This window comes from Xenopus laevis, chromosome 3S (assembly GCF_017654675.1).
Source record: "Xenopus laevis strain J_2021 chromosome 3S, Xenopus_laevis_v10.1, whole genome shotgun sequence".
In the NCBI taxonomy this organism is placed as follows: Eukaryota; Metazoa; Chordata; class Amphibia; order Anura; family Pipidae; genus Xenopus; species Xenopus laevis.
In genome coordinates, this window is record NC_054376.1 from 24,829,178 (window position 1) to 24,856,706 (window position 27,529).

General features: G+C 38.7%; 1 protein-coding gene across 1 annotated transcript; it reads right to left on the bottom strand.

Annotated features, from left to right (window-relative positions):
- Window positions 1–465: 465 nt before the first annotated feature.
- Window positions 466–27,241, bottom strand: bnip3l.S (BCL2/adenovirus E1B 19kDa interacting protein 3-like S homeolog). Its single transcript, XM_041588108.1, has 6 exons — window positions 27,085–27,241; window positions 9,412–9,592; window positions 8,532–8,598; window positions 5,150–5,253; window positions 4,277–4,426; window positions 466–2,545 (listed from the first exon to the last, which is right to left on the bottom strand). Exons 1-6 carry the CDS (start codon window positions 27,128–27,130, stop codon window positions 2,497–2,499), a joined length of 597 nt encoding a protein of 198 aa, XP_041444042.1. The 5' UTR covers window positions 27,131–27,241; the 3' UTR covers window positions 466–2,496.
- Between the last annotated feature and the right edge of the window lie 288 nt (window positions 27,242–27,529).

The following is a 27,529-nucleotide window of genomic DNA, read 5'->3' on the forward strand; positions in this document are numbered from 1 at the left end:
TCCCACTCCTCCTATTTCTCTTGGTCTCATAAACTTGAGTAGCATTGCTCAGTCTCTTGGTACATGCTGCTGGCTTTGTGTTAAAGGAAAACTATACCCCCAAGATAAATACTTGAGCAACAGATAGCTTATATCAAATTAAGTGGCATATTAAATAATCTTACCAAATTGGTCTATATATTTAAGCAAATATTGCCCTTTTACATCTCTTGCCTTGAACCCCCACTACAACTCTTGGTTCCACGCTTCTTCCTGTTACAGTTAAAGACAGAACTCTGTCTTTTAATTGGCTCATGTGACCTAACCAGTATAGTTTGTTTGGTATGTTTGTGTGCTCCGTGAATCATACAATCCCAGAGGTCGGCCCTTATTTTATAAAAAATTACAGTTTTCTATTTATGATTACCCAATGGCACATACTACTAAAAAAGTACATTATTATAAAAATGGTTTATGTAAATGAAGCAGGGTTTTAAACATGAGCTGTTTTATGCAATATCTTTTTATAGAGACCACATTGTTTGAGGGGTATAGTTTTCCTTTAAACCCAAGAAATGTATATGAACGTTGTGTTTAGCATTGAGAGCTCGGTTACAAAAAAATAAATAAAATAAAAATCCAACTCTGATTAGTTATGTCAACCTACCCTGGGAATATGTTTAAAGTCGACACTATGTGGCAGATTTATCAAGGGTCGAATTTCGAAGTGTTAAATACTTCGAAATTCGACCATCAAATTGAAATACTTTGACTTCGAATATCGAAGTCAAAGTATTTTTCACCGAATTTGGACATCCTGCAATCGAAGTAAAATCATTTGATCGAACGATTAAATTGTTCGAATCGAACGATTTTACTGCGATGTGTAAAGAAAATAGGCTAGCATAGCACTTCGGGAGGTTTAATTTGGCGAAGTATTGTACTTTGATTATCGAATGGTCGAATATTGGAACGATTTTACTTCGAATCGTATTCAATGTCGTAGTAGCCTATTCGATGGCCGAAGTATCCAAAAAAATTACTTTTTTTACTTCGAAAATTCCCTCGAATTCACTTCGACCCTTGATAAATCTGCCCCTACATATCGTCAGTGCTTCCTGCATGACCAGATTAATTTAAAAACAAAAACAAAAATATAATAGTATACACTTTTACACTTCACATTTATACACAAAGAAAAGTTCCAGTGTCCTGTGTATTGGACAGAGAAGGGACAACACACGTATAGCCGGATCTAAGCAGCTGGAAAGAATCCAATGGTTAGCAGGGTTACTCAATGGGGATTCTTGAGCTTGGCGTACTTTGTGGTTATTCAAAATTTTAATGAATTTAAAATTTTTTTGTGTTTTATAAATACACTTGGGAATTTTTAAACGTAGGTGAACTTATCACAAGATTTAAAACTGCTCTTGTATCACTAAAGAAAAAGTTATCCATTCAGTGGAATCTAACAGCACATTCTGGAGATAAATGTATCAAATTATCTTTAACTGTGAAAAACTAAAAAGTTTCCAGTCCCTTACCCTGGAAGCTTTGTCACTCTCTAGCAAGAAATATGCCCATTTCAATAGAACTCTGGGACTGTGCCCAACTACAGCTTCACTTTAGAATAGTACAATCTGCCCTACATTCAAATGAGATTATTTCTTGTTAATTCTTATAAAGAATAAGGAAATATTTGGTAGCTGGACACTTTGCCTTCACGCACAATGAAGAAAAAAAAATGGATAAAATTAAGAAACATAAAAATGAAATCCAAACCTATTTACGTCGACTGCACGGCCAGAGGTGCCTGCAAATGGTTTCTGTTTTTAAAATAAGAAAGTCACTTCGGGACAAAGCGTCTGTATATGGGACATGGAGCAGAGTGGGAGGGGTCTGCATGGAAAAATGTGTCTGTATTTAAGAAGAGTGGTGTACACTCTAAAAATACTTATTGTAAAAGATAAAAGATGCACTGTGGAATACTACTGGCAGAAACATTTCCCCCCATATAAAATTTGCTTGAATGATTTCAACCTATATTTTGTTTTTGGGGAAACAAAATAGTTTTTTTTATAATGATGGACCACAATATCTTTTGCTGATCAGCAGCTGGAACTTGAGGAATATCCAACACACAGCAACACAGACTTCTTTCCTACAGACTAAGGCCAAAGCAAAGCCCTGTCTTGATGTACATCAACGTGGAGTGTCATCAGCCTGCGGAATTACATGGAAGCCGATGTTTCCTGATCAGGACAAGCCTTGTTGTTTCTGAACTGAATGGAGAGTAATTCGATTTCTGCCTCTGCTTTGTGACTCTGGGACATCAAAATGGTTACTGCTCCAAGCCCATGAGATGACCAGAGGAAGTTAAAAAAAAACATAAAAATAAAAAAAAGATGGGTGCAGAGGAGAGGGTGCTTTGAATCATGCTTGACATGGTGCAAATGCACAAAATGTGACAGGAACACACCTTCACACGGTCACAGGTTCAATTCCGAATCATGCCCTTCAATAGGAACTGGCAGAAGACAGGGTCAGTCTTTTACCAATGTAAATGCTGAAACAGAAATATTAGATCAGGCAGGTCTAGAGATCAAATAGGTCATCTCTTAGGACGGTCAAATAGGTAATTGCAATAAAAAAAAGTTGTATTTTATTACCTAAAGTATCAATGCCCCAGCTGTTATATCTATGATATAGATGAGAGAGAGAGAGTCCCCAAGGGGGGAGATCATACCCAGGCCCTGCTAAAAAGAGAGGCATACTGGATACATGAAGTAAACTGTGTTGCCCCCAATGGATTAAATGGCCAGCTAGTAGTTAGTTGTTTCTTAACTTAACGGATCTTCCATGTTGTAGTACACACTTGAGACAGTAGTGACTAAATAAAATGAGATACATTTGTGTGAATAAGTGTAAAACAAGCTCAAATACTGACTTATTGTTTTTATCTTAAGTTTTTAACACATTGTTTCCTTTTTGAATTAAGGGAGACAACACTGTCTTGTTTGTAACTAAATAGATACTTTGTATGAATTTCACAGGTTCCTTATCAGAGGTATGCTTCCAAATGGACAATTTTCATTGCACAATAGTGACACCCAGTGGAGAGAGAATATACATTTTTTCTTTTTTTGGTGTTTTCACTGTGGTTAATTAAGGATGTGGAATTTTAATAGATATGAAGGAGTGGGGGTATAAATATGTTAACATCACTGCATTTGTTTATTCTTGACAAAGGCCCTAAGGTGGGCCGAAAGTTGGACACGCAAATTGAATACCATAAAATGTGACTTTATTCATTAGAACAAGTCGGAGTGCTGTTCTTTGTGGAATTCTATGATAAATTTTGATCCAGCAGCCACCATCAAATTAACAGATCCGGATCAGAATGCGGCTGCTTCAGAAACAGAAGTCCCATTAAACAGATGAGAACACTAGCATTTAATAGGGCTATTCAGTGTTTCATATATTTCAGAGAAGGCCTACACATACACGCTGCACTTCTGTTTAATGTATTCTGTTGTTGTAACAGTTAAAACTGAAAAAAGTTTAAAACTTTTAAAAGTTTATAAGCTTTGTTATGTTTTGCGGCTGCAGACTAACCCCCAAATATAATAAATGGCATAATGTTTGCCCAGGAGCAATAACCCATAGCCACCAATAAGATGTCTGCTTTTAAACAGGTGACCAGTAAATGCTACCTGCTGATTGGTTGCTATGGGTTACTGCACCAGGGCAAACTTAGTGCCTTTTATTACATAATCCCCTATATCTCTTTAGTGGAAGAGAGGGCAAAATGGCTCTTTTACTAGTAAAGGTTGCTGACCCCTGACCTATAATAACGAAGACACTGTAATTGATGTGATTTCATGGATAGATGAGTTTCAGGTGTTACCATTATATGATTGACCAGAAAGTGTTACTATGTAGGATCTGAAACATGTAACCAGTATTCGGAATAACCTAGGTTATGTATGAGATGGGTGTGTCAATTGGCTTTAAAAGGTACCTGATGTCATTGAGTTAATATATGGGGTTCAGTTTGATGGAGTTCTAGTTTTTTTTCAGCATTAAAACTTGCTAGTGTAACAATCCAAGAATTCCATGTACAAAGTCCGTCCACATTCTCTGACAAACCACAGGAGTGAGGCCATACCAACAAACAGAACATAGATGGTTTCTTAGCAGTTATATTAGTTATAGCTGGCCAAGCAACACCCAAAAGTCCATTATGGGGGAACTCGAATATAATCAGTCACCTTGACCAGTACATTCCGACACTCACCCCAATCCCAGAGCCAGAACATGGGAGATGAACAGAGAAGGGATGAAGACTTTCAAGAATTCTGCAGAGAAGACACCACCTTTCTTCATAGCACCAGTCTTCCTCATGCTCAAAGACACAGACCTTTTAGGGTGGTGGAAATGAAACTCCCTGCAGAGGAAATAAAAATGATGATCTTTGGAAGCAACATAAAGTTCCTTTTTATTAAAGCAGAAAGTGTAGAATATAGTGAGAATTGTGGTGGTGAGCACAACTTTCCCTTGTTTGTTATAGTTTATACAGGAGCAGTGACCAGCTCCATGTTGTAGCTCCCACCCTTCCCAGCTATAGTCAGGTGATCCCACTGGTGGGCAATAAAAGGGCAGCCAAGTTTGGGAGTTTTAACCTTGAAAGCAGCAAGTGAGTTGCAGGTAAAACTTAGTCCCTGTGTAAAATGTAGCAATAGAATTTATAATGCATTAGATGAAAGTTGGGTGTAGGACTGGCCAGATCAGGGATTACTTAAAATATATTGCAATACATTGACAAACAATCCCTGTTTTGTTTAAAGGGTAAAGCATTTTAGTAGCTTAAGGCACAAAATGTCTCAATGTCTTAGATATATTGATAATGGGTTGAGTGCAGAGATCCTCTTGTTATTTGTATGTATGCATTTTGTGGTCACAGCTTCATTACACCCCCATTAAATGTTTTTAAAAATGAATGGTGAGCACAACTTCCCCTTGTTTGTTTAAATAACATATACAGTAAATGTTACAGCAAAGTGACATTACATAAAGTTTCTCCTGAACTCATCTGCACTGCCATTTTTAAGATAACGTGCACAAAAGCTTAGAAAATAAGTAATTGCAGAGTCCCAGGAGTTGAACTTACTTTGGGGGGATATTTTCAGGCCTACTTGACCAGTCAGATACCCAGTCAGCACTTTTCTTTAAAGCATCAACTTCCTTCTCTACCTCTGGGGCTTCCTCTTCAGACTGCAAGAAAAAGCAGATTGTTTGTAGGATTCGGTTCATTTTTTTAACCACTAAATGCAAACTGTAAGCATGGCATTCACCCAACTAGATCAGTTTGCTTCACTTTCCAAAACAGCAGCAATTTCTCCCGGAGCTACGGAGTTAACCATTCCACTGCTTCATAAACATTTTGTAATTCAGGTGTGGGAATCACTTTTTTTTTTTAAACTGTTTGTTTAAACATGCTGAGCCGATGCTGCTATATGTTCTGATGAACAGAGAAAGGGTCTCACAGCAGCACATACAATAAATATTTTTGCTCCTAAGTTTTACCTAACAAATATATGAAAAATATATGAAAATATAAAAAAAGGCCTAAAATATCATCTGAACTGTTTCAGTTTTATCCATTGTAGTTTCCATTCCCTGACATTTCCCCCTTTATCCGTACAAACAGAACGTATAGGTTTCCCGGGAAAAAGGGCTGCGACTGCTTCCAGAAGTCACATCAGTTTGTTTTCCTTATAATCACAGGAGACAGGGCCACAATCCAGAAATTTAGAATAGATTTACGCTGTATTGCATGTGTCAGTTTTAGTTATATTATTAGATACCTTTGCACAAACCGCTAGGCAGATTAATCAAAATGTGAAATTAGGGGGCAGATTTGAAAATTCAAATTTTCGAGTTTTTTTTTTATGGTCAAAACTGTCAAATTCGACTAGGTAGTTTTTCAAATTTGATTTGAGTTTTTTTAAAAAAAAATATGTAATTAGATTTTCTACATCATACTTTGGCCCTTTAATAACTATTAAATAACTATTCGCCACCTGAATGCTGTTTAGGTAATTGGGAGAGGTCCAAGGATCAATTTTGAGTTGTTTGCAACTTTCCTGACATTCAAATTTTTATTCGGAAAAAAACAAACAACTGGAATCAAGTTTTTTAATTTCGAGTTGATTCAAGTTTTCCAGTCGATTCTATTCACCCGAGTTTGAAAAATTCGATCTTAATGATAAATTTAGATTAGTCGAATTCGTTCATGGGAGTTTAAAAAAAAAAAAAACAAAAAAAAAAAAAAACTCACATGAATTCAAAATTGGACCGTTGATAAATGTGCCTCTAGAACCCACCACAGAAAAATTCACTTTCTATTCATTCCTATGGGATTTTTAGAATCATATTTATCAATATCCAGGAATGAATAGAAGCGAGTTTTTCTGTGGTGGGTTCTAATCTCACACTTTGATAAATTTGCCCCTAATGTGCCCTGGCTGTTCCCACGTGAGGCTCTCTTCAGAGGTGGTAGCAGGTTGGACATTCTCTAGATCTCAGTTTCCTCTTATAGGGCCCCATATCAGGTGAATGAAGTTCAGAAGATGCAAAGAATGATGGGTAAGTGTTGCCGAGCAGGTTCCACAAGTGCAGCATTGCATGTCAGCGCTCACGCTCACTTAGTCAGCAGCTATTAGGAGGCACCCATTTAATTAACAGCATTTCAGCACAACTTCAATAATGCTTGCCCTGGCATTCAGTCAGTTAAATTAAAGGGGAACTATGGTGAAAATGAAAATTTAATATAAGCCTTAGCATACGGAAACAAGAAACTTTGTAAGTACAATCAATTGAAAATTTGTTTATCTTCATTCTGTCATCAATCAGGATTTGGGTGTCAGATGAATGATCCAATATATTTTATAGGGGGCTCATATTGCTAGAAGATGTATTAGAACTCACTCTATTTTTAGATTCTGTTTGTACTGGAATCAGTTATTTGAGTGAACTCTTAATTCATCTGCTAGGAAAGGAAGCCCCCCATAAGATATATTGGATCATTTATCTAACACACAAATGCTGCATGAAGACAGAATGAAGAGAAACAGATGCTGAGAGAGGAATAGTGAAAATTAACTTGTTTATTTCAGAAACAATGCAGAATTGTTAATTAATTGTATTTAGAAAATGTCTTACTTCAGTAGGAGGAAGCTTATATTAAAAGTTTATTTTTGCGATAGTTCCCCTATCTCACAGAAGCACACTAGAAACCTATGTTAAATCAAGAATGATAGGTCAAAAGGTCCATTAGTGAATCATAAGTTTTAATTCCAAAGTGAACCCTATAAATGCAGCAAGCCCTCTACCAGCCCAGTGTATTATATGGTTTTAATGCAACTACAACTATGTAATACCTTGGCCTGGAATGCATAAAAAGAGCAGAGAAGTGGAAAAAATGTTATATGCAGATCACGAAAAAAAAAAACCCCAACCTGCGCTGTACAGGGATAAAGCAAAAAAAATGTGCATATATTCCCTTTTAACAAGTAGGAAAATTGATGGAGCGTTTGTATTCTTATAAATAGTGAACTCTTATATACAGGTATGGGATCTGTTATCCGGAAACCCATTATCCAGAAAGCTCTTTTCTAGTAGATTTAAAGGAGACATTTTGTGTAAAAAATAAGAAAGTACCAGTGCATTTTACACATTTAGATATAGAAGAATTGTGCTGAAATAAGTAGTGTTTCAGGCTGATTTATTGCTTATTTTTGCAAAAACCCTAATAATCCCTCCCTTCTCTTCCACTTTCTGCTCTCGGAATTCCCAGGCTGTGCAGGGGACCAGCGTCACTCAGCTCACTGCACTGTAGGACAGGAACCAATCAGCAGCTAGCAGGACCTGATAGGGAACTGAAGCCTGTCTGTTCTTGTGTGACTGCAGGGCTGTGATTGGCTGTCCCCCTCCTACTGTGCTTCTGGCAGGGACTATTAGGACACACCCACCTCTCATTTGAAACACAGAAAGGGACCAGAGAACATCTTATAGGGAGCTCAAATAAAGGGGCTATTTTTAAAGATAATATTAATTTTTAGCACCATGTAAAAGCAACACCATATATTACTTATAATTGCCTACAAAATTAGGGTTTTTTTCATTTATCCTAAATGTCTTCTTTAAGGTATGGAGATCCAAATTAGGGAAAGATCTACGGAAAAACCTAGGTCCCGAGCATTCTGGATAACGGGTCCCATACCTGTAGTATTAAATACCGACTGCCTAATGCATATAGTATATTCACATAAAAGATGGACACGTAGCATTTTGGTACTATATATATATATATATATATATATATATATATATATATATATATATATATATATATATATATATATATATATATATATATATATATATATATATATATATATATATATATATATATATATATATATATATATATATATATATATATATATATATATATATATATATACTATAACAAAACACAAGAGGTTTACCTGGAGGCTGTCTTTACTTGTGTGCATCTCCACATCAAATGTGATCTGTCCATCTTCAGGGGATGGGCTAAAACATATAAACCATATTAATGTCCGTTTTCTAGATGCTCTTCACAGCACAATAAAGAGCAAGGGAGACACACAAAAATCTGGGGGGCATATAATATTTGCATGGACCATCTGAGTTTTAAAGTGATACTGACAGTAAAAAACTACTTTTTAAAATATGAATGTATATTAAAATTTACCTATAGTTCATGCTTGTTTAATAAATAATTGTTAGTTGAAGTTCCTAAACCTGACCAGATTGTTCCATCTCAGCCTGTCAGTTTCTAATGCGAACGGACTCCTGCTGCACAAATATGGCATCCCCCTCAAAGACGAACACAGGGAGTCAGACAGGTAATGTAAAGCATTGGGCAAATACTTTATGGCAAAATTATAAGTAGCATGCAAAGTCAATTTTATGATAGATGTAAAAAAAAAGGTTTAATTTCTGGTGTCAGTATCTCTTTAAGGAATGCTAGTGAGAAATTGGAATGGCATGGTTAGGGGGAATTCTGGGAGAATATTAGAAAAAGAATAAGAAAGGTGTCACATAGTAAAAAGTACCTTTATAGTGCATGTCATGCTAAATAAAATAAAAAAAGGAGGCAATAGAGAGTATAGCTTGTACATAACATACACAAGCTATAACAAAAGGCAGTGTAATAACAGCTACTGAGTTTACCAAAAGTCTAGTATTCCATAGCAACTGGTCAGTATCTACTGGTCTTGTGCAAGGGAATAATGAAGCCAAAACTATGAAATACCCTATACAATATATACATATATTAAAGCAAAAGTGAGCTTATCCTTTAACAGGGCCAGTCAGTATTACCTGTCACACTGAGAGCTGCTTCTGGAACTGCTCTGGCCAGATTCATGCTGAGCGTCCAACAGGATCTTCTCCATGTCTCCATTGTGGATGGAGGAAGAGGAAGGAACGTGTTCCAAGCCTCCGTTTCGGTTGCTGTCAATATTGTTCCCGTTGCCGTTCATTTGTAGCTCCACCCAGGAACCTGTCAGATCAGAGAGACCCAGCACTTTAGTCATAGCAAAAAATATAAAATACGTGTTGTAATCAGGACCGGCAGATGGATGAGGTCCTGCTTGGTGCAGATAAGCGGCCAGCCAGTACTACATAGATTATGTCGATCAGCTACAATTTCCTACAGCAGAGTCGGACGATAGTCTGTCCAGCTCAGAGTCTTTTGTAGGACTCCCTGTGTCACATACAGGTGCCAGACCCATGTCTCACAGGCACACGACTTAATGAGGAGAGGAAGGAAATGAACAATTAGTGATGTCATTGGCTGAATATGTGTAGGCGTCCCACACACACACATTAGTGATGTCATTGGCTCAACATGTGTAGGAGTCACACACACACACATTAGTGATTTCATTGGCTGAATATGTATAGGAGTCACACACACACACATTAGTGATTTCATTGGCTGAATATGTGTAGGAGTCACACACACATTAGTGATGTCATTGGCTGAACACGTGTAGGGAGTCAGACACACACACACACACACACACACACACACACACACACTACACAGCAGTTATTTATGGACAAAAGAGGCAGTAACATTAAATGGGTTGTTCACCTTCAAATGAACTTTTAGTATGACGGAGAGAGTGATATTCTGAGAAAATTTGCAGTCGCTTTTCATTTGTTATTATTTGTAGTTTGAGTTATTTAGCTTCTTTATCCAGCAGCTCTCCGCTTTGCAATCTCAGCAATCTGGTTGCTAGGGGGCAAACTAGCAACCATGTACTGCTTTAAACAAGGGACTGGAATATGAATAGGAGAGGGCATGAATACAAAGACGAGTAATAAAAAAAAAAATAACGATACATTTGTAGCTTTGTAGAGCATTTGTGTTTAGATGGGGTCAGAGACCCCCAGTTGAAAGCTGGAAAGAGTCAGAAAAAGACAAATAATGAAAAAACTATTAAAAATAAATAAATAAATAAATAAATTAATTAATAATGAAGACCAATTGAATTCTAGAACATACTAAAAAGTTAACAGATGGTGAACCACCCCTTTCAGAGCACTCATGACACTACTCACATACACACAATCCCTGGTATTTATTTCACACACACGACAAACTCAACTTACACCCCCACATCAGCACGTACTCTTGGTTATATCAATATGTACAAATGTAAACATGGGTGTTAATATATATCTAGTTACAAGACAAATATTTTGGTATTTCTTGTTAAAGATTTTTAAGTTAACGTTTAGTAAGTAGTATGTCACCTTCTGACTCTTTCCAACTTTCAAATGTGGGTCACTGTAGCCTCACAGAGCAATTGTTACTTTTATTACTTATCTTTCTATACAAGCCTTCTCCTATTCATATTACCATCTCTCGTTAAAACCACTGCCTTGTTGCTAGGGCAAATAAGACCCTTGTAACCAGACCGCTGCTATAATACCTGTAGTAATAACTTTAGAGCTGCTGAACAAAAAGCTAATTAACTGAAATACCGTAAAAAAAATAAATGAGCCGTTTGAAAATTGCCTTAGAACTAGTTCAATGTCTACATCATTCAAAAATTTCAAAAGTCAATGTGAACCAGTCTGATACAGGTATGGGATCCATTATCCAGAAACCCTTTATCCAGAAAGTAAATGGGATGGCTGTCTCCCGCACACTCTATTTTATCCAAATAATCCAAATTTTGAGAAATAATTTCCTGTTTCTCAAATAATAAAACAGAAGCTTATACTTAAGATATTAATCCTTATTGGAAGCAAAACCAGCCTATTTGGGTTTATTTAATGTTTACATGATTTTCTATTAGACCTATTAAGATCCAAATTACGGAAAGATCCATTATCTGGAAAACACCAGATCCGGAGCATTCTGGATAACAGGTCCCATACCTGTATTGGTTTCCATTACTACACCAGACTGATCAAAGCTTAAGGTGACCATACATGGGCCAATAAAAGCTGCCAACAGACCAAGTCAGCTGCTTATTGGCCCGTGTATGGGGCCCCCTACGGGCTTCCCCGATCGAGATCTGGCAGACTTCGGATGGGACTAAAAATCCCGTCGAATCGCGGCCGCATCTGTTTGTTGATGCGGTCCTGCGATCCGACCGCCCGTTCATTAGGATCCAATCGTTGGGACCACGATCGGATCAGCCCGATATTGCCCACCTCAAGTTGGGCATATTGGAGAGAGATCCGCTCGTTTGGCGACATCGCCAAACGAGCGGATCTCTCCGTATATGGCCACCTTTACAGCTGCCTACACTAGAGTAAAGTTCGTCGATGAAGTAGTAGATGAAGGTCAGAATATGCTGAAAACTTTAAGCAGTGATGAAGGTACGTGGCTTCCCAGGTTACACTCATACAGCACTTGGGATAAATGAATAGGGCACAGTTTAAAAAGCTGCCCTGTATTTGGGAGAAAATACAAACCCCTTTGTACAGGTTTTGACACAGTATGTGGTTCTCAAACAAAAGGAAGATTTTCCACTTGCCTTTCTCATAATGCCCTTATTGTCCCTATTACAGAACAATAACCTGCGGGAGAGGGAAATAGTGAAAGTATGAGCTAAACAGATTTTATATACGCCGTGTTCAGAGAGAAAGATGCTAGAGTGTACAGGTATGGGACCAGTTATCTGGAAACCCGTTATACAGAAAGCTAAACAAAAAAGCTAAATAACATTATAAAAAAATAAATGAAGGCCGTTTGCATATTGCCTTAGAACATCATTGTCTACATCATACACAGATTTTAGGCGAGTATGGGATCCATTATCTGGAAACCTTTATCCAGAAAGCTAATGGAATTTGTCTCCAATAGACTCCATTTTATTCAAATAATCGAAATTTAAAAAAATGATTTTCTTTTTCTCTGTAATAATAAAACAGTAGCTTGTACTTGATCCAAACTAAGATGTAATTAATCCTTATTGAAAGCAAAACCAGCCAATTGGGTTTATTAAATGTTCAAATAATTTTCTAGTAGGCTTAAGGTATGAAGATCCAAATTAAGGAAAGATCCATTATTCAGAAAGCACCTGGTCCCGAGCATTCTTGATAACAGGTCCCATACCTGTACATTGTAGTTCCAGGCTATCCCATGAGCCACACAGCAGTGGAACCAGTCACTTTACAATAAGGATACAAAGACGTCTATGGATAGTGTATCGGACCTTGATTATGCAAAAGAACATGTAAATAATATGATAAAAGATATATAAATATCCTTTATCTGTATCCCCAAGGGTCCTTGTGATGTTGGAGGAAGCTGATACTGCTGCTCCTCTTCACTTGCTCATAATATGGGTCATTGTACATTGCTGTGATATGCGAGTGCTACATAAATAATGAGTGCTACATAAAAAAAAAAATACAAAAGGGAGAGGGGGCAGGGAAAATAAAGAATGTGAGAAAATTCCCTGAGATAGTGGTTGATAGGTGCCAGAGATAATGTGCTGGTATGTACTTGCCCCAGGGGCCTTACAAGTCTTAGGGTTAGGCCACACTGGACGTTTTGGGGAGATTTGGTCGCCTGGCGACTAATTGCCTCGTCTTTGCGGCGACCAATCTTCCCAAATGACTCTGCGCCAGCTAAAATGAAAAAAACGCCAGCGCTAATCACATGCGGCGATTCGTTTTCCGAAGTCACCCGAAATGTTCATTTTAGCAGGCGCAGAGTCAGGTAAGGCGTCAGGTAGGGAGATTTTTCGCTGCAAAAACGAGGTGATCAGACAGTTTAGAATATTTCTGTCAGCTTTAACCTGAATGGTTAGTGGCAGGTCAGAAGATTGGGACATACGATCATTTGTTGGATATAAGGCTAAAATCTGCACATCTCTGGTCAGAGAGTTCGGTGTAAAAATAAAAACTGTGTAAATAGATAAGACTGTGCAAAATAAAAAATGTTTCTAATATAGTTAGTTAGCCAAAAATGTAATGTATAAAGGCTGGAGTGACTGGATGTCTAACAAAATAGCCAGAAAACTACTTCCTGCTTTTCAGCTCTTTAACTCAGTTAGTCAGCGACTATAAGGGGGGCCACATGGGACATAACTGTTCAGTGAGTTTGCAATTGATCCTCAGCATTCAGCTTAGATTCAAAAGCAACAGATATGACCCATGTGGGTCTCAAGTCTCTCATTGGTAACTGCCTGATGACCAGTCAGTGTAAACCAAGAGAGCTGAAAAGCAGGAAGTAGTGTTCTGGCTATTATGTTAGACATCCAGTCACTCCAGCCTTTATACATTACATTTTTGCCTAACTAACTATATTAGAAATATTTTTTATTTTGCACAGCCTATTTGTCCCTCTTAGTCACAAACACACAACAGAAATTAAATTGTGTAACCAAGGGCACTACTGTAACCATCCAGGCTCTAAGACATAACTTCCTGTATATACAGAACCATGAGAATTGTAGTTAAAGAACAGCTCGAGAAGCCACAATCCTGCCGTTTGATTCAGCACCTCCAGCTGCTTTGCTTAAATCCACCAACATGCTAAAAGCAAAGAGATAATAACTAATAACTACAGGAACTATAAATGGTGTATTCATTCTCACAAATACAACAATGTCTGGTACCGACCCCCTGCCTCTCCTGTAATGATCACAGCAATATTTCACAAGAATGATACGCACTCCATGGACAGTGGTGAGCGGACCTTTATTTCACGGATACATTTCCTGGCGCGTTTCTTGTGGTCCCACAATGTGTCAGGAAATGCATCAGTGAAATAAAGCTGTTTTTAACCTTCACTGCTGTCCGAGAGTCTGTGGAATGCGCGTCATTCTTCTGAAGTTTGGTTGGTCTCCCCTTGCTGTGAGTTAGGGTTAGGGTATTCGGGTTAGTTAGGGCTATTAGGGTTAGGAGCGGTGAGTGACCTGCAGCAATACCTTGACGAACTGAAATGTTGTTTCGGGTGAGAGGTTCAGGGCATGAGCACCCGAACCTGCAGAGAAACAGGGCGATCACATAAAAGTGCATAATAATTCCTAGCAAGATGGGAATTAGTGTTTGGGTTGGAGCACTTCCGAATTTTTGTATATATTAGTCACAGCAATATTTAGCACATTCCTATATGTACAGGTATGGGACCTGTTATCCGGAATGCTCGGGACCCGAGGTTCTTTCCATAATTTGGATCTTCAAACCTCAAGTCTACCAGAAAACCCTGTAAACGTTAAATAACCCCAATAGGCTGGTTCTGCTTCCAATAAGGATTAATTTTCTTAGTTGGGATCGAGTACAAACTACTGTTTTATTATTACAGAGAAAAAGGAAATCATTTTGAAAAATTTGGATTATATGATTATAATGGAGTCTATGGGAGATAGCCTTTCCGTAATTTAGAGCTTTCCAGATAAGGGATCCCATACCTATATATAAATCTAAGGTTAAGGTCACAAGCTCACAATCAGAACCTTAAAACCTGTGTCTACATGGGACACCACCAAGAAAAAGCAGTTCAGCTTCTATTAAAAAAAAAAAAAAAAAATTAGGAAGAAAAACCATAATGCTTCAAAAATTCTTTCAGATCTCTTAGCGTGTTCAGGGTCAGCATAACATATTCACGACCATGTGGACTTCCCTTCAGTATATAAATACACAGCTGTAAGAACACAGGAGGGTTTTGTTGCTCCCAGATTGCCCAAATGCTTCACTGACTTCCCTTGGGTGATATAATGCGGTTACTAACTTGCCCCTGAACATGTGGTTTAGTGGATAACAAGCCCAGTACAGCAAAACCAGCTGGAAAACTGACCTGTGATCTCTTTTATCTATAACCATACGGAGGTGAAAGTGCACAATAGGTTCCCCATCCTGAATCAGCAGATTCCCTGCATTTTCTACTAAGGCAGGTCATGGACTCGCTTCCCTTCCTATTCTACTAGTGTCCGACCCATTAAATCAACCAAGCTATAAATATACAGGATTTCCTGTATATTTCCTGTCAGTTTTGTCCCTCTCACCCAACCACCATCCAATCATTCAATGAAATAATACAGCATCGCTCCTTCTGACCTTCTAACTTTTGTCATTAAAAAATCAACTTTCAGAAGCCACCCTCAGAAACCAGATATAATAAATACTGTAATACAGGTATGGGATCCTTTATCCGGAAACCAGTTATCCAGAAAGCTCTGAATTACGGAAAGGCTGTTTCCACTAGACTCCATATTATCCGAATAATCCAAATTTTTAAAAATGATTTCCTTTTTCTCTGTAATAATAAAACAGTACCTTGTACTTGATCCCAACTAAGAGATACATAATACTTATTGGAAGCAAAATCAGCCTATTGGGTTTATTTAATGTTTACATGATTTTCTAATAGCCTTAAGGCATGACAATCCAAATAGCAGAAAGATCTGGAATACTCCAGGCCCAGAGCATTCTAGAAAACAAGTCCCATACCTGTACTGTGTATGTATGTATGTATGTATGTATGTATGTATGTATGTATGTATGTATGTATGTATGTATATTTATAGCCTTATACACACACACACACACACATTCTCCCCCCCCCCCCCAATTTCCATACATGCAAATGCATTGGGAACACTGCACATTCTTATCCAAATCAAAACATGAAAAAAATTAATCAAGTTTGTATTATTCTTTTACAGAAAGTGAAGAAAAGGGAATATTAGGCTGTTCCAAAAAATAGCAGTGTCTGCATTCTTCTTTATAAACTCAAACATTCACTGTATAAACTGAAACATGTTTCAAGATTTTGCTTTCCTTTGAATGACTGAACTAATATTTAGTTGTATAATCAGTGTTTCTGAGAACTGCTGCACATGTGTTTTGAATGGAGTCCACCAACTTTTGGCACCTCTTACATTCCACAATTCTTCTGCATTTCTTGGTTTTGGCAAAGAAACACCATTTTTGATGTCACCCACAAGTTTTCTATTGGATTAAGGTCCGGGGATTGATCTGGCCACTCCATAACGTCAATCTTGTTCTTGTGGAACCAAGATGTTGCTCATTTACTGGTGTGTTTGGGGTCGTTGTCTTGTTGAAACCACCATTTGGCATAAGGCAACATGATCTCTTCAATTATTCTTTTGTATTGAAACTGATCCATGATCCCTGGTATATGATAAATAGACCCAACACCCAGTGGCATAACTACCTGGGTGTGATTGGGCCAGGGCCTGCACCCCCACAGGGCCCCCCGGCAGCTCGCGCAAAGCGGATTCCGGCCGTACGGAGGGGGGGGGGGAACAGCTGCACGGCCCGCGCCAGGGCACGCCCCCCTCTAGTTACGTTGCTGCCAACACCATAGTATGAGAAACATCCCCATATCATGATGCTTGTGCCACTGGCTTCACTCTGTACTGTGACTTGAATTCAGTGTTTAGGGGTCATCTGACAAACTGTCTGTGGCCCCTAGACCCAAAAAGTGTGTATGTGTATTATGTTATTAAAAGCTTTTTGTAAACACAGCTGTTACTGAAAGCAGCATTTGATAACTCCTGATTGATACTTTTTAAACAATGTTGCAAAAGTCTTCGTTCCCCAGAAAAGACAGCCTTGTCTTACATTGTATCAACAGTCCAAGCCATCAGGGCAGAGAATAGAATAGGTCAAACACTGCTTTCAGTAGCAATATATATATATACACACACACACACAAATAACTTGAAACCATGGAAATGTGTAGGGGTGCAGGCCACAAGACACAGCAATGTATGTTAGGGAGGGGTGCAGGCCACAAGAGATACTAAAGCACTGCGTATCTTGACAGCGCTATATAAATAAATGAGGATGATGATTGTGTGTTAGGGAGGAGTGCAGGCCAAAAGAGATGCATTGTATGTTGGGGAGGGTTGCAGGCCACAAGAGACAGCAATGTATATTGGGGAGGGGTGCAGGCCACAAGAGATGCGTTGTATGTTAGGGAGGGGTACAGGCCACAAGAGATGCGTTGTATGTTAGGGAGGGGTACAGGCCACAAGAGATACATTGTATGTTAGGGAGGGGTGCAGGCCACAAGAGGTTCTGGCCAGTAAGGCTGCAGTAGCACAAATAGCATTAGACTGGGCAGAATGTTAAATTTAGCACAACCTGTATCCTCACGTCTCCTCCGCATCTTGTTCTGACTTTGCCTGTGCTGGTTTCTGTGGTGCCCTGGAATATTCCCACACAGCTATTCCTATGCGTTGGCCAGAGGGAGTTAAGCCGGCTGCACAGCTGAGAGTGTGTAACAAGCCCAATCGTGTGACTCTGCATGCACACTGCAAGTCAAGCACTTATCCTCAATCACTGAGACTGCCAGTTCAGCTCATGTACATTAGTGATGATATATCAGCAATAACATACAGCAACAGCACAGGATTATCCTCCCACGCAACAGACAAGTGACATGAGACTAAACAGCTAAAGGGGCAAACAAGTACAGCACAGTCTACCTAGCCTGCCCCTTCCTAATCACAATGGAAACCCCTGACCCACTTATTAATTGTCGCTCAACTAAACTTGCCCCCAAGCCTAGAGACAAATAACAGAATCTGACATGGAGCCTGCGGCTGCCACTTTCCGAAACTGTTGTTTCCACAAACCAAAGGGGCCCCATAGCATTTATCTGATGCTTTGATTTAGAGCTGAATCAGTCTGTATTGGTGGCCAGTATAAGACCTAATAATAATAGTAATAATAATAAAAATAAAGGGCATTTGCGCTGCTGCTGTGATACATAAGGAAAAATGTTGTTCACTGTTGTAAAGTGTCACTGAAAAAATGCAAATACAGTGAAACCAAGATTTTAAGTACTCTAATTTTAAGTTTTCCCGCATTTTAAATGTTTTATTGGTGTCCTCAATCAATCAATTTATAATGCTTTTCAATGGGTGCATTTCCCTGATTTTAAGTAATGTTTTCCCGGATTTTACATCAAAATTTTGTACCCAAAAACTGCTTTTTTCCCCCCTCTATGAATGTTCTTATTTGTGAAATAAAGAGGTTTAAAATACTAACAGATACAGTATATATTTTGCCATGGTTGTGCCTGTAAATGGTCAATTCCAATTAGTCTGCCCCTTAAGGTAAAGATTTCCCTTGACGAATGACCGATTTTAGGGAAGTCTGACCAATCCTTCTAAATTATCGTGCAGTTAGCGGGATTCGAACGATCGAACATCTTACGATTTTTCGGCCGACATCTGTCAGGAAATTGATCGGCCAGGTTAAAACATCTTTGTCGATCCCAGTGCAATCTCTCTATGTTTGCAGGGCCAAGCAGGCAGCTCCCCTTTGTTTTCCTGGTAAATTGGTCTTTTTAGTTGATGGACAATTCGTACGATCGTTCAGAGATAATCGTGGTCCCATGACGACAATCAGATCTTTTAAAAATCTCAACATCTATGGCCAGCTTTATACAGTCCTGCACCAATCACTTATTGCTTTAGATTGTGTATGTGACTGACAGAGAGATCTTGCACATGCCCCCCATAATGTAACATTAACGCTGCAATGTTCTACCCTTGTTATTAACACAGTACATATTGTATCACAAAGTAAAACGGACTTCTGTGCTTATATCCTTTCAATACTTGAAGATAAAGTTACTTTAACACATTTCCCTGATTTTACATTTCCTGGATTTTACATAATTTTTTCCTGGTCCCCTAAAAAAACGTAAAATGGGGGTTCTACTGTATAAAAAGCATGTTCATAATAAATTGAAGTGGGATTAGAGCTTGAATTGGAACAATTTAAGGGAATGTATAACGTGCTCAAGTGGAGCCACAACAAAATTAACAGGTGCTGTGTTTGTGTCACCACCGCTGGAGCACGAAGAGTTGTCAAGCCCTGAATCAGAGCTACATATACAGTAGTCAATAACTGGTCTATCTGCAACGATTTTCTGATCACAGTTGCAGTTCTCAGGTGAAACAGCCCAAGCTACCTGCTAAATAAGTTATCTACTACAAATAATGACTAGTCACTGCAGCCCTCAGTTACCTTCTGGGACAAGCTGGGTTATGTACACAACACCTGCCACCTTCTCCTAATACATAAACATATATACTGTGTATATAAATCCCAAAGGACAGCACCTATTTCCATTATGCTACCTCGTAGCTGCCCCTATGCACAGACAACCAATGTATGGATAATAAACAAAAAGTCAGCACCAAGGGTCTTGCAGTGTCAAACAACTAACTGTATTGTTGTATAGTGTGTAACGGACGTTTTGGTCCCCATTGGGACCTTTTGGGGATTTATTTTAAACATGCAACAATGATGCCCATAACTTTTTTTTTTTTACCATCTCTGACATGAAAATGTTGGTGAGAAAATACAATGCTGAAGATAGAAGAAATTTAAAGAATTCAAGAATGTGGAAAAAAACAACTTGTGGTTGAATCGCTCTGTTTAAGCAGAGAACAAATCTCAATCTGTTTTTAAGGGTCTAGCCACACGGGCAGATTCGGGGAGATTAATCTCCTCTTCTTCGTGGTAACTAATCTGCCCGATCTGCCTTCCGCCAGCTAAAATGTATATCGCCTGGGGGCAGGCACACGGAACGCTTCGTTTTCTTAAGTCGCCTGTAATTGCCTCATGAGGAAAGAACTGCAAGAGGCAGGCCAAGAAGACAATACCATGCACATATAAAGAGATTATATATATATATATATATATATATATATATATATATATATATATATATATATATATATATATATATATATATATATATATATATATATATATATATATATATATATATATATATATATATATATATATATATATATATATCAAACAAGGGAAAGTTGTGCTCACCACTAGTTTTTAAAATCATTAGGCGGGGGGTGCAATGAGGGTGTGACCACAAAATACATATAGACAAATACAAGATTCCTCTGCACTCAACCCATTATCAATATATTTAAGACAGAGACATTTTGTGCATACAGCTACTGAAAAATGCCTTACCCTTTAAACAAAACAGGGATTGTTTGTCCATATATTGCAATATATTTAAGCTGGGCCAACTACGTCAAAGTCATCCCATATCTGGCCAGTCCTATGCTCAATTTTCATTTGATTCATTAAGAATTCTATGGTTTCATTATACATTTTATAAAAGGGACGAATGCGTTTTACCTGCAACTTACTAGCTGCTTTCAAAGTAAAACTCCCAAACTTGGCTGCCCTTTTATTAGACACCAGTGGGATCACCTGACTATAGTTGGAGGGGGTGGGAGCTACAACATGGAGCTGGTCACTGCTCTTGTAGAACTATAACAAACAAGGGAAAGTTGTGCTCACCACTAGTTTTTAAAAACAAAATCATTGCACCCCCGCCTAATGATTTTAAAAACTAGTGGTGAGCACAACTTTCCCTTGTTTGTTATAGTTATACAGGAGCAGTGACCAGCTCCATGTTGTAGCTCCCACCCCCTCCAACTATAGTCAGGTGATCCCACTGGTGTCTAATAAAAGGGCAGCCAAGTTTGGGAGTTTTACTTTGAAAGCAGCTAGTAAGTTGCAGGTAAAACGCATTCGTCCCTTTTATAAAATGTATAATGAAACCATAGAATTCTTAATGAATCAAATGAAAATTGAGCATAGGACTGGCCAGATATGGGATGACTTTGACGTAGTTGGCCAGCTTAAATATATTGCAATATATGGACAAACAATCCCTGTTTTGTTTAAAGGGTAAGGCATTTTTCAGTAGCTGTATGCACAAAATGTCTCTGTCTTAAATATATTGATAATGGGTTGAGTGCAGAGGAATCTTGTATTTGTCTATATGTATTTTGTGGTCACACCCTCATTGCACCCCCGCCTAATGATTTTAAAAACTAGTGGTGAGCACAACTTTCCCTTGTTTGTTATAGTTCTACAAGAGCAGTGACCAGCTCCATGTTGTAGCTCCCACCCCCTCCAACTATAGTCAGGTGATCCCACTGGTGTCTAATAAAAGGGCAGCCAAGTTTGGGAGTTTTACTTTGAAAGCAGCTAGTAAGTTGCAGGTAAAACGCATTCGTCCCTTTTATAAAATGTATAATGAAACCATAGAATTCTTAATGAATCAAATGAAAATTGAGCATAGGACTGGCCAGATATGGGATGACTTTGACGTAGTTGGCCAGCTTAAATATATTGCAATATATGGACAAACAATCCCTGTTTTGTTTAAAGGGTAAGGCATTTTTCAGTAGCTGTATGCACAAAATGTCTGTCTTAAATATATTGATAATGGGTTGAGTGCAGAGGAATCTTGTATTAGTATATATATATATATATATATATATATATATATATATATATATATATATATATATATATATATATATATATATATATATATATATATATACATATATATATATATATACACATATATATATATATACACACACACTAAATATTTTTACAATATGGTCTGAATCACACCATATAGTGGGGCAATATGGCTGCACACACCAATAGCTAAATAACTATAATCTATTTGTAAGGTCCATGGGGTACTTGATGTGGGAATCTTGAAGTCACTGTGGCACATCCTGACCATTATCCACAAGAAGAATGGATATACACAGTCTTTATACAGTTAGACAGCAGCTTACAGGGGTTGCTCACCTTCCAAACATTTTTTTCAGTTCAGTTGTTTTCAGATCGTTCCTCAGAAATAAAGACTTTTTTCAATTGCTTCCATTATTTCTTTTTTACAGTTTTTCCAAAATCTAAGTTTCAAGTTGAATGTTCGTGTCTCTGGTGTTTCAGTCTAACAGCTCAGTAATTCAGGCGCAGACTCTAAACTGTTACAACTTTGCAACATTTAGTTCTCAGCAACATTTCTGGAGTATTAGCAACTATTGAAATTTTTTTTAAAAAGTAGTTATTTCTGGGGATCTATCTGAAACCAACTAGTTGTTTGAAGGTGAGCAACCCCTTTAACAGAATCACAACTATATCAGTACTCTTCCAGCCTGGCCCCAAACACAGAATGTGATGCACCCCAAACTACCAAGTTATACTGGTCTGTGTATGGCCAAGTTTTGGGGGTCAAGGAACATTACCAAAACAATGCATAGTTTAGTCACTTTCATGACTAATGCATTTTAAATTACAATAACATTGTTAGTCACTTTGATATGGTGATGTCACTGCTTAATTGGTTGGTTATCATTGGCTATTTAAACTAAATTAATTGTGGGGTGTGGTTGCCTTGAGAAAGGTACTGAAGTGGATGTTTCGGCCTTTCTCAAAGTACCTAGTTGGAGTTAAACCTGCCTTAAATGCAAAATAGATTTATTGTGCTCGACGTTTCGATCCCCCACAGGGATCTTTGTCAAGAGATTTCCAGTGAACAAACAGAATACCCACAATCCCACCTACTTTTAAATCTTGGGCCGTTTATTCGGCGCCAAATTAGGTTGCTAGGCAACACAGAACGCTAAAACAAAAGTGAAGTGTCAAGTTGGATTTTAAGAGAGGGAAGTGAATCGGTAACAACATAACCCAGTGTGGTGAGAAGGGAACAAAGTAAGAACAAGGTAGCAAGGAGATGTGTAGACAAAGTAACAAAAAGATTAAAAAAGAAACGAACCAGCGCTTAAGCAGAGTACACAGAGCCGTCCAACCCGAGGTCCGCAAACGGTTAGGCAGTCATAGCGCATAGGGCCAATCGGATCACAGTATAGTGGTGGGTGTGTCGGAGGCCCGACTCACGATCGCTGCATATGGTTTCCAATTTGCGAGTCACATCGCCAGGTATATAAGCCTATTGGTGTATGTCCCCAGTCGGCGGGCACTCATCAATGGCACACGGCTGTCCTTATAAGGGTGCGAAGAAGTCGTAAGTTCCAAAAATGCTTTGCTTTGGAACTTACGACTTCTTCGCACCCTTATAAGGACAGCCGTGTGCCATTGATGAGTGCCCGCCGACTGGGGACATACACCAATAGGCTTATATACCTGGCGATGTTTTGCCCCCTGCTCGGCTTTTACTTTCGATGCTAGGCACGCAGAATTCCCCCTAATATCCGCCGGTAAGAGTAGACGCCAAAAGGTCTATGCACCCTGCGGCGCTGTACTCTTCGGCCTCCATTTGATTCCTTGGTGCGGTTGCTATGTGACTCGCAAATTGGAAACCATATGCAGCGATCGTGAGTCGGGCCTCCGACACACCCACCACTATACTGTGATCCGATTGGCCCTATGCGCTATGACTGCCTAACCGTTTGCGGACCTCGGGTTGGACGGCTCTGTGTACTCTGCTTAAGCGCTGGTTCATTTCTTTTTTAATCTTTTTGTTACTTTGTCTACACATCTCCTTGCTACCTTGTTCTTACTTTGTTCCCTTCTCACCACACTGGGTTATGTTGTTACCGATTCACTTCCCTCTCTTAAAATCCAACTTGACACTTCACTTTTGTTTTAGCGTTCTGTGTTGCCTAGCAACCTAATTTGGCGCCGAATAAACGGCCCAAGATTTAAAAGTAGGTGGGATTGTGGGTATTCTGTTTGTTCACTGGAAATCTCTTGACAAAGATCCCTGTGGGGGATCGAAACGTCGAGCACAATAAATCTATTTTGCACCATGAAGAAAAACCTGTGAGTGTCGCTATTCTTTGCTTCTATGATTACTTCATTCAGACGAGCACCCAGGTATTACCCTTGTCTACGGAGTGCACCCTTTTGGATCTGTCTATATATATATATATATATATATATATATATATATATATATATATTTTTTTTTTATTTATTTCTTAAGGCCTTTCTCAATATGTATATATATATATATATATAAACACACACATACATAAAGAAGGCGAGCACTCACAGGGCTTATGAAAACAATAAAGTGAAAATTTATTAAAGCAAAAAGGAGTTGCTGACGTTTCGGCTAGCACTCTATCCTTTCTCTTTGAGAAAGGCTAGAGTGCTAGCTGAAACGTCAACAACTCCTTTCACTTTATTTTTGTCATAAGCCCTTTGAGCGCTCGCCTTCTTTATGTATGTGTGTGTATATATATATATATATATATATATATATATATATATATATATATATATATATATATATGCAAGAGAGAAAAACCGCACCAACAGGTCTTTATACAAAAATAGAAAACCTTTTATTCAACGTTTCTTTTTTTCTTTTTTTTATTCAACGTTTCTTTTTTTCTTTTTTTTTGTTCCTGAAGACGGCTCCAGCGGTTTGAGCCGAAACGTTGAATAAAAGGTTTTCTATTTTTGTATAAAGACCTGTTGGTGCGGTTTTTCTCTCTTGCCTATGACTATTGACACATGTAACCAGCACACAGGCATTGCTTTTTTCGGTTATCCGTGTGCACTGTACTCAAATTTGCTATATATATATATATATATATATATATATATATATATATATATATATATATATATATATATATATATATATATATATATATATATATATATATATATATATAAACACACACATACATAAAGAAGGCGAGCGCTCAAAGGGCTTATGACAAAAATAAAGTGAAAGGAGTTGTTGACGTTTCAGCTAGCACTCTAGCCTTTCTCAAAGAGAAAGGAGAGTGCTAGCCGAAACGTCAGCAACTCCTTTTTGCTTTAATAAATTTTCACTTTATTGTTTTCATAAGCCCTGTGAGTGCTCGCCTTGTTTATGGATATATACTTTTGATGCAGATAGCACCCGGGCACAGTATACCTGCTATACGAGAAGTGCTGGCCCCCAACGGACTTTTAAATATATATGTCCAGATATTACCCGCACTCTTCCTCCAATTTCTCCTTCACAATCGACCAGCACTCCAGTAGAATTTCAAATCAAAAGGTGTTTATTTAAACATCACTCTCGTGTTTAAATAAACACGTTTTGATTTGAAATTCTACTCGAGTGCTGGTGTATTGTTAAGGATACATATTATTTACCATAGCACCCACACTGAATCGTGGCGGGAAGGGTGCAGATACTTAAAGAATATATATATATACACATACACAAATCACAAATTGGAAGTCATGGAGGAGTTCTACAACTGCAATGAATTACATAGTCTATCATGTTCAACCCCTCCAAATGAAACCCAGCATCCATACACACACCCCTCACATAAATTTATATACCCATATCTATACTAACTATAGAATTTAGTATCACAAGAGCCTTGGATATTATGTCTGTCCATGAAATCATCCAAGCCATTCTTATAGTCATTAACTGAATCAGCCATCACAACATCACCCGGCAGTGCATTCCACAACCTCACTGTCCTGACTGTGAAGAACCCCCTATGTTGCTTCAAATGAAAGTTCTTTTCTTCTAGTCTGAAGGGGTGGCCTCTGGTACGGTGATCCACTTTATGGGTAAAAAGTTCCCCAGCTATTTGTCTATAATGTTCTCTAATGTACTTGTATTGAGTTATGAGGCCAAGGTGATTTCGATTACCCCCATATTTCACAACAGAGGAACATTATTTGCTATAAAACACACAGCGAGTCATGTGACAGAGCGAACGTCACTCAGCACCAATTAGAAGTGATGACATCACTCGGCAGCGTTAATTAGCATATAATGTACAGCAGCGGTCCCCAACTTTTTTTTGCACCATGGACCAGTTTCAAGAAAGACAGGGGGGAGACGGGGGGGTTACCATATAAAAAAAATTGTTCAGAACAGTACTTTTGGTCCTTATTGCGAAAGCTTAATCGGCTTCTCACAGCTGTCGTCATGGCAATAGCAGGTCGGTGAACTTGGACTGTTGCAGGTAATTAGGGCTCTTTTCATTGTTTGTGCAGCTATTATAGACTGCAGCTGGGACCCTGGGAGCAGAGGTGGCACAGTTTAGCACAGCCCACAGCCTGGTGGTCGGGGACCCCTGATGTACAGGATATTCAAGGCTCTTGTATATAGTAAAGATACATGTGAAATATGTATAAAAAAGTCATTTAAACTAATCGCAGGCGTGAGGAGCACTTGTGTACCTATATAGGAAGTACAAGTGTGTATATATATATATATATATATATATATATATATATATTTTGAGGTTGGCACGTACATAAACACACACACACGTCACCGTTCACACACACCCATCTGTTTCAGTGAGCCCTGCCACTTGTAGTCACACAGTCATATGACAACGAGAGCAAAACAAATCTCTGAAGTTCAGTGATATTAATAAACTACAGCCACAATAACAATGCAGCCGTGCAGCGCTACTTCTCTTCTTCTCTGTAGTCTAGTCCATGGAAACCCCGCCATTCCCCACACCAACTGCTTTCATTGGCCTTTCATTCGTCATTCTAACTTAAAGTCCCACCTTCGTCGCATATACGTATTATTGATTGGTTCCCACCGCAGCCCATCACGGGATCCCGCCTAAGTTTCGCACCCAAACATTGTCCAGAGCTCGCTCAAATTCTCTCTATTTGACGCGAACTGCCGAGCGCTGAAACAAGAACCAAGCCCTCGGTAGACAATGTGCTTCTTACCGTGCAGCGCTACCTCCTCCCCGTTGTTGTTATTGTTCTCGGACATGGCGGCAGCAGCAGCCTTCAGTCTGTCCGGGAGACGGAGCCGCACTGCGCAGCCACGCCCCGTCTGACGTAAATCAGCTTCATCACCTGAGGCGGAGGGGGTGGAGTCGGACAATCATGTGACTTTGTTAACCCATAGCGCAGTTTCATCCAGTTAAATTTTGTTGCGGTGCTGACAGCCTTGAGTTAGGGTCACATACTATTTAATATAAGACCTAAGCAAAGCTGCCGCCAGGCCCCATAGAAGGGGAAACGTTTACGGTGCTGAAAGGCGTCTACAGGTCACCGTCAGCGACCAATCAGCAGGTAGCAATACAGGTCACGTGTTTAAAAGCATGCCATGGCTGCTGTGGGTGACCAGATATGGGCGAACTTCGTGCTTTGTTGTTTAACTTGTTGA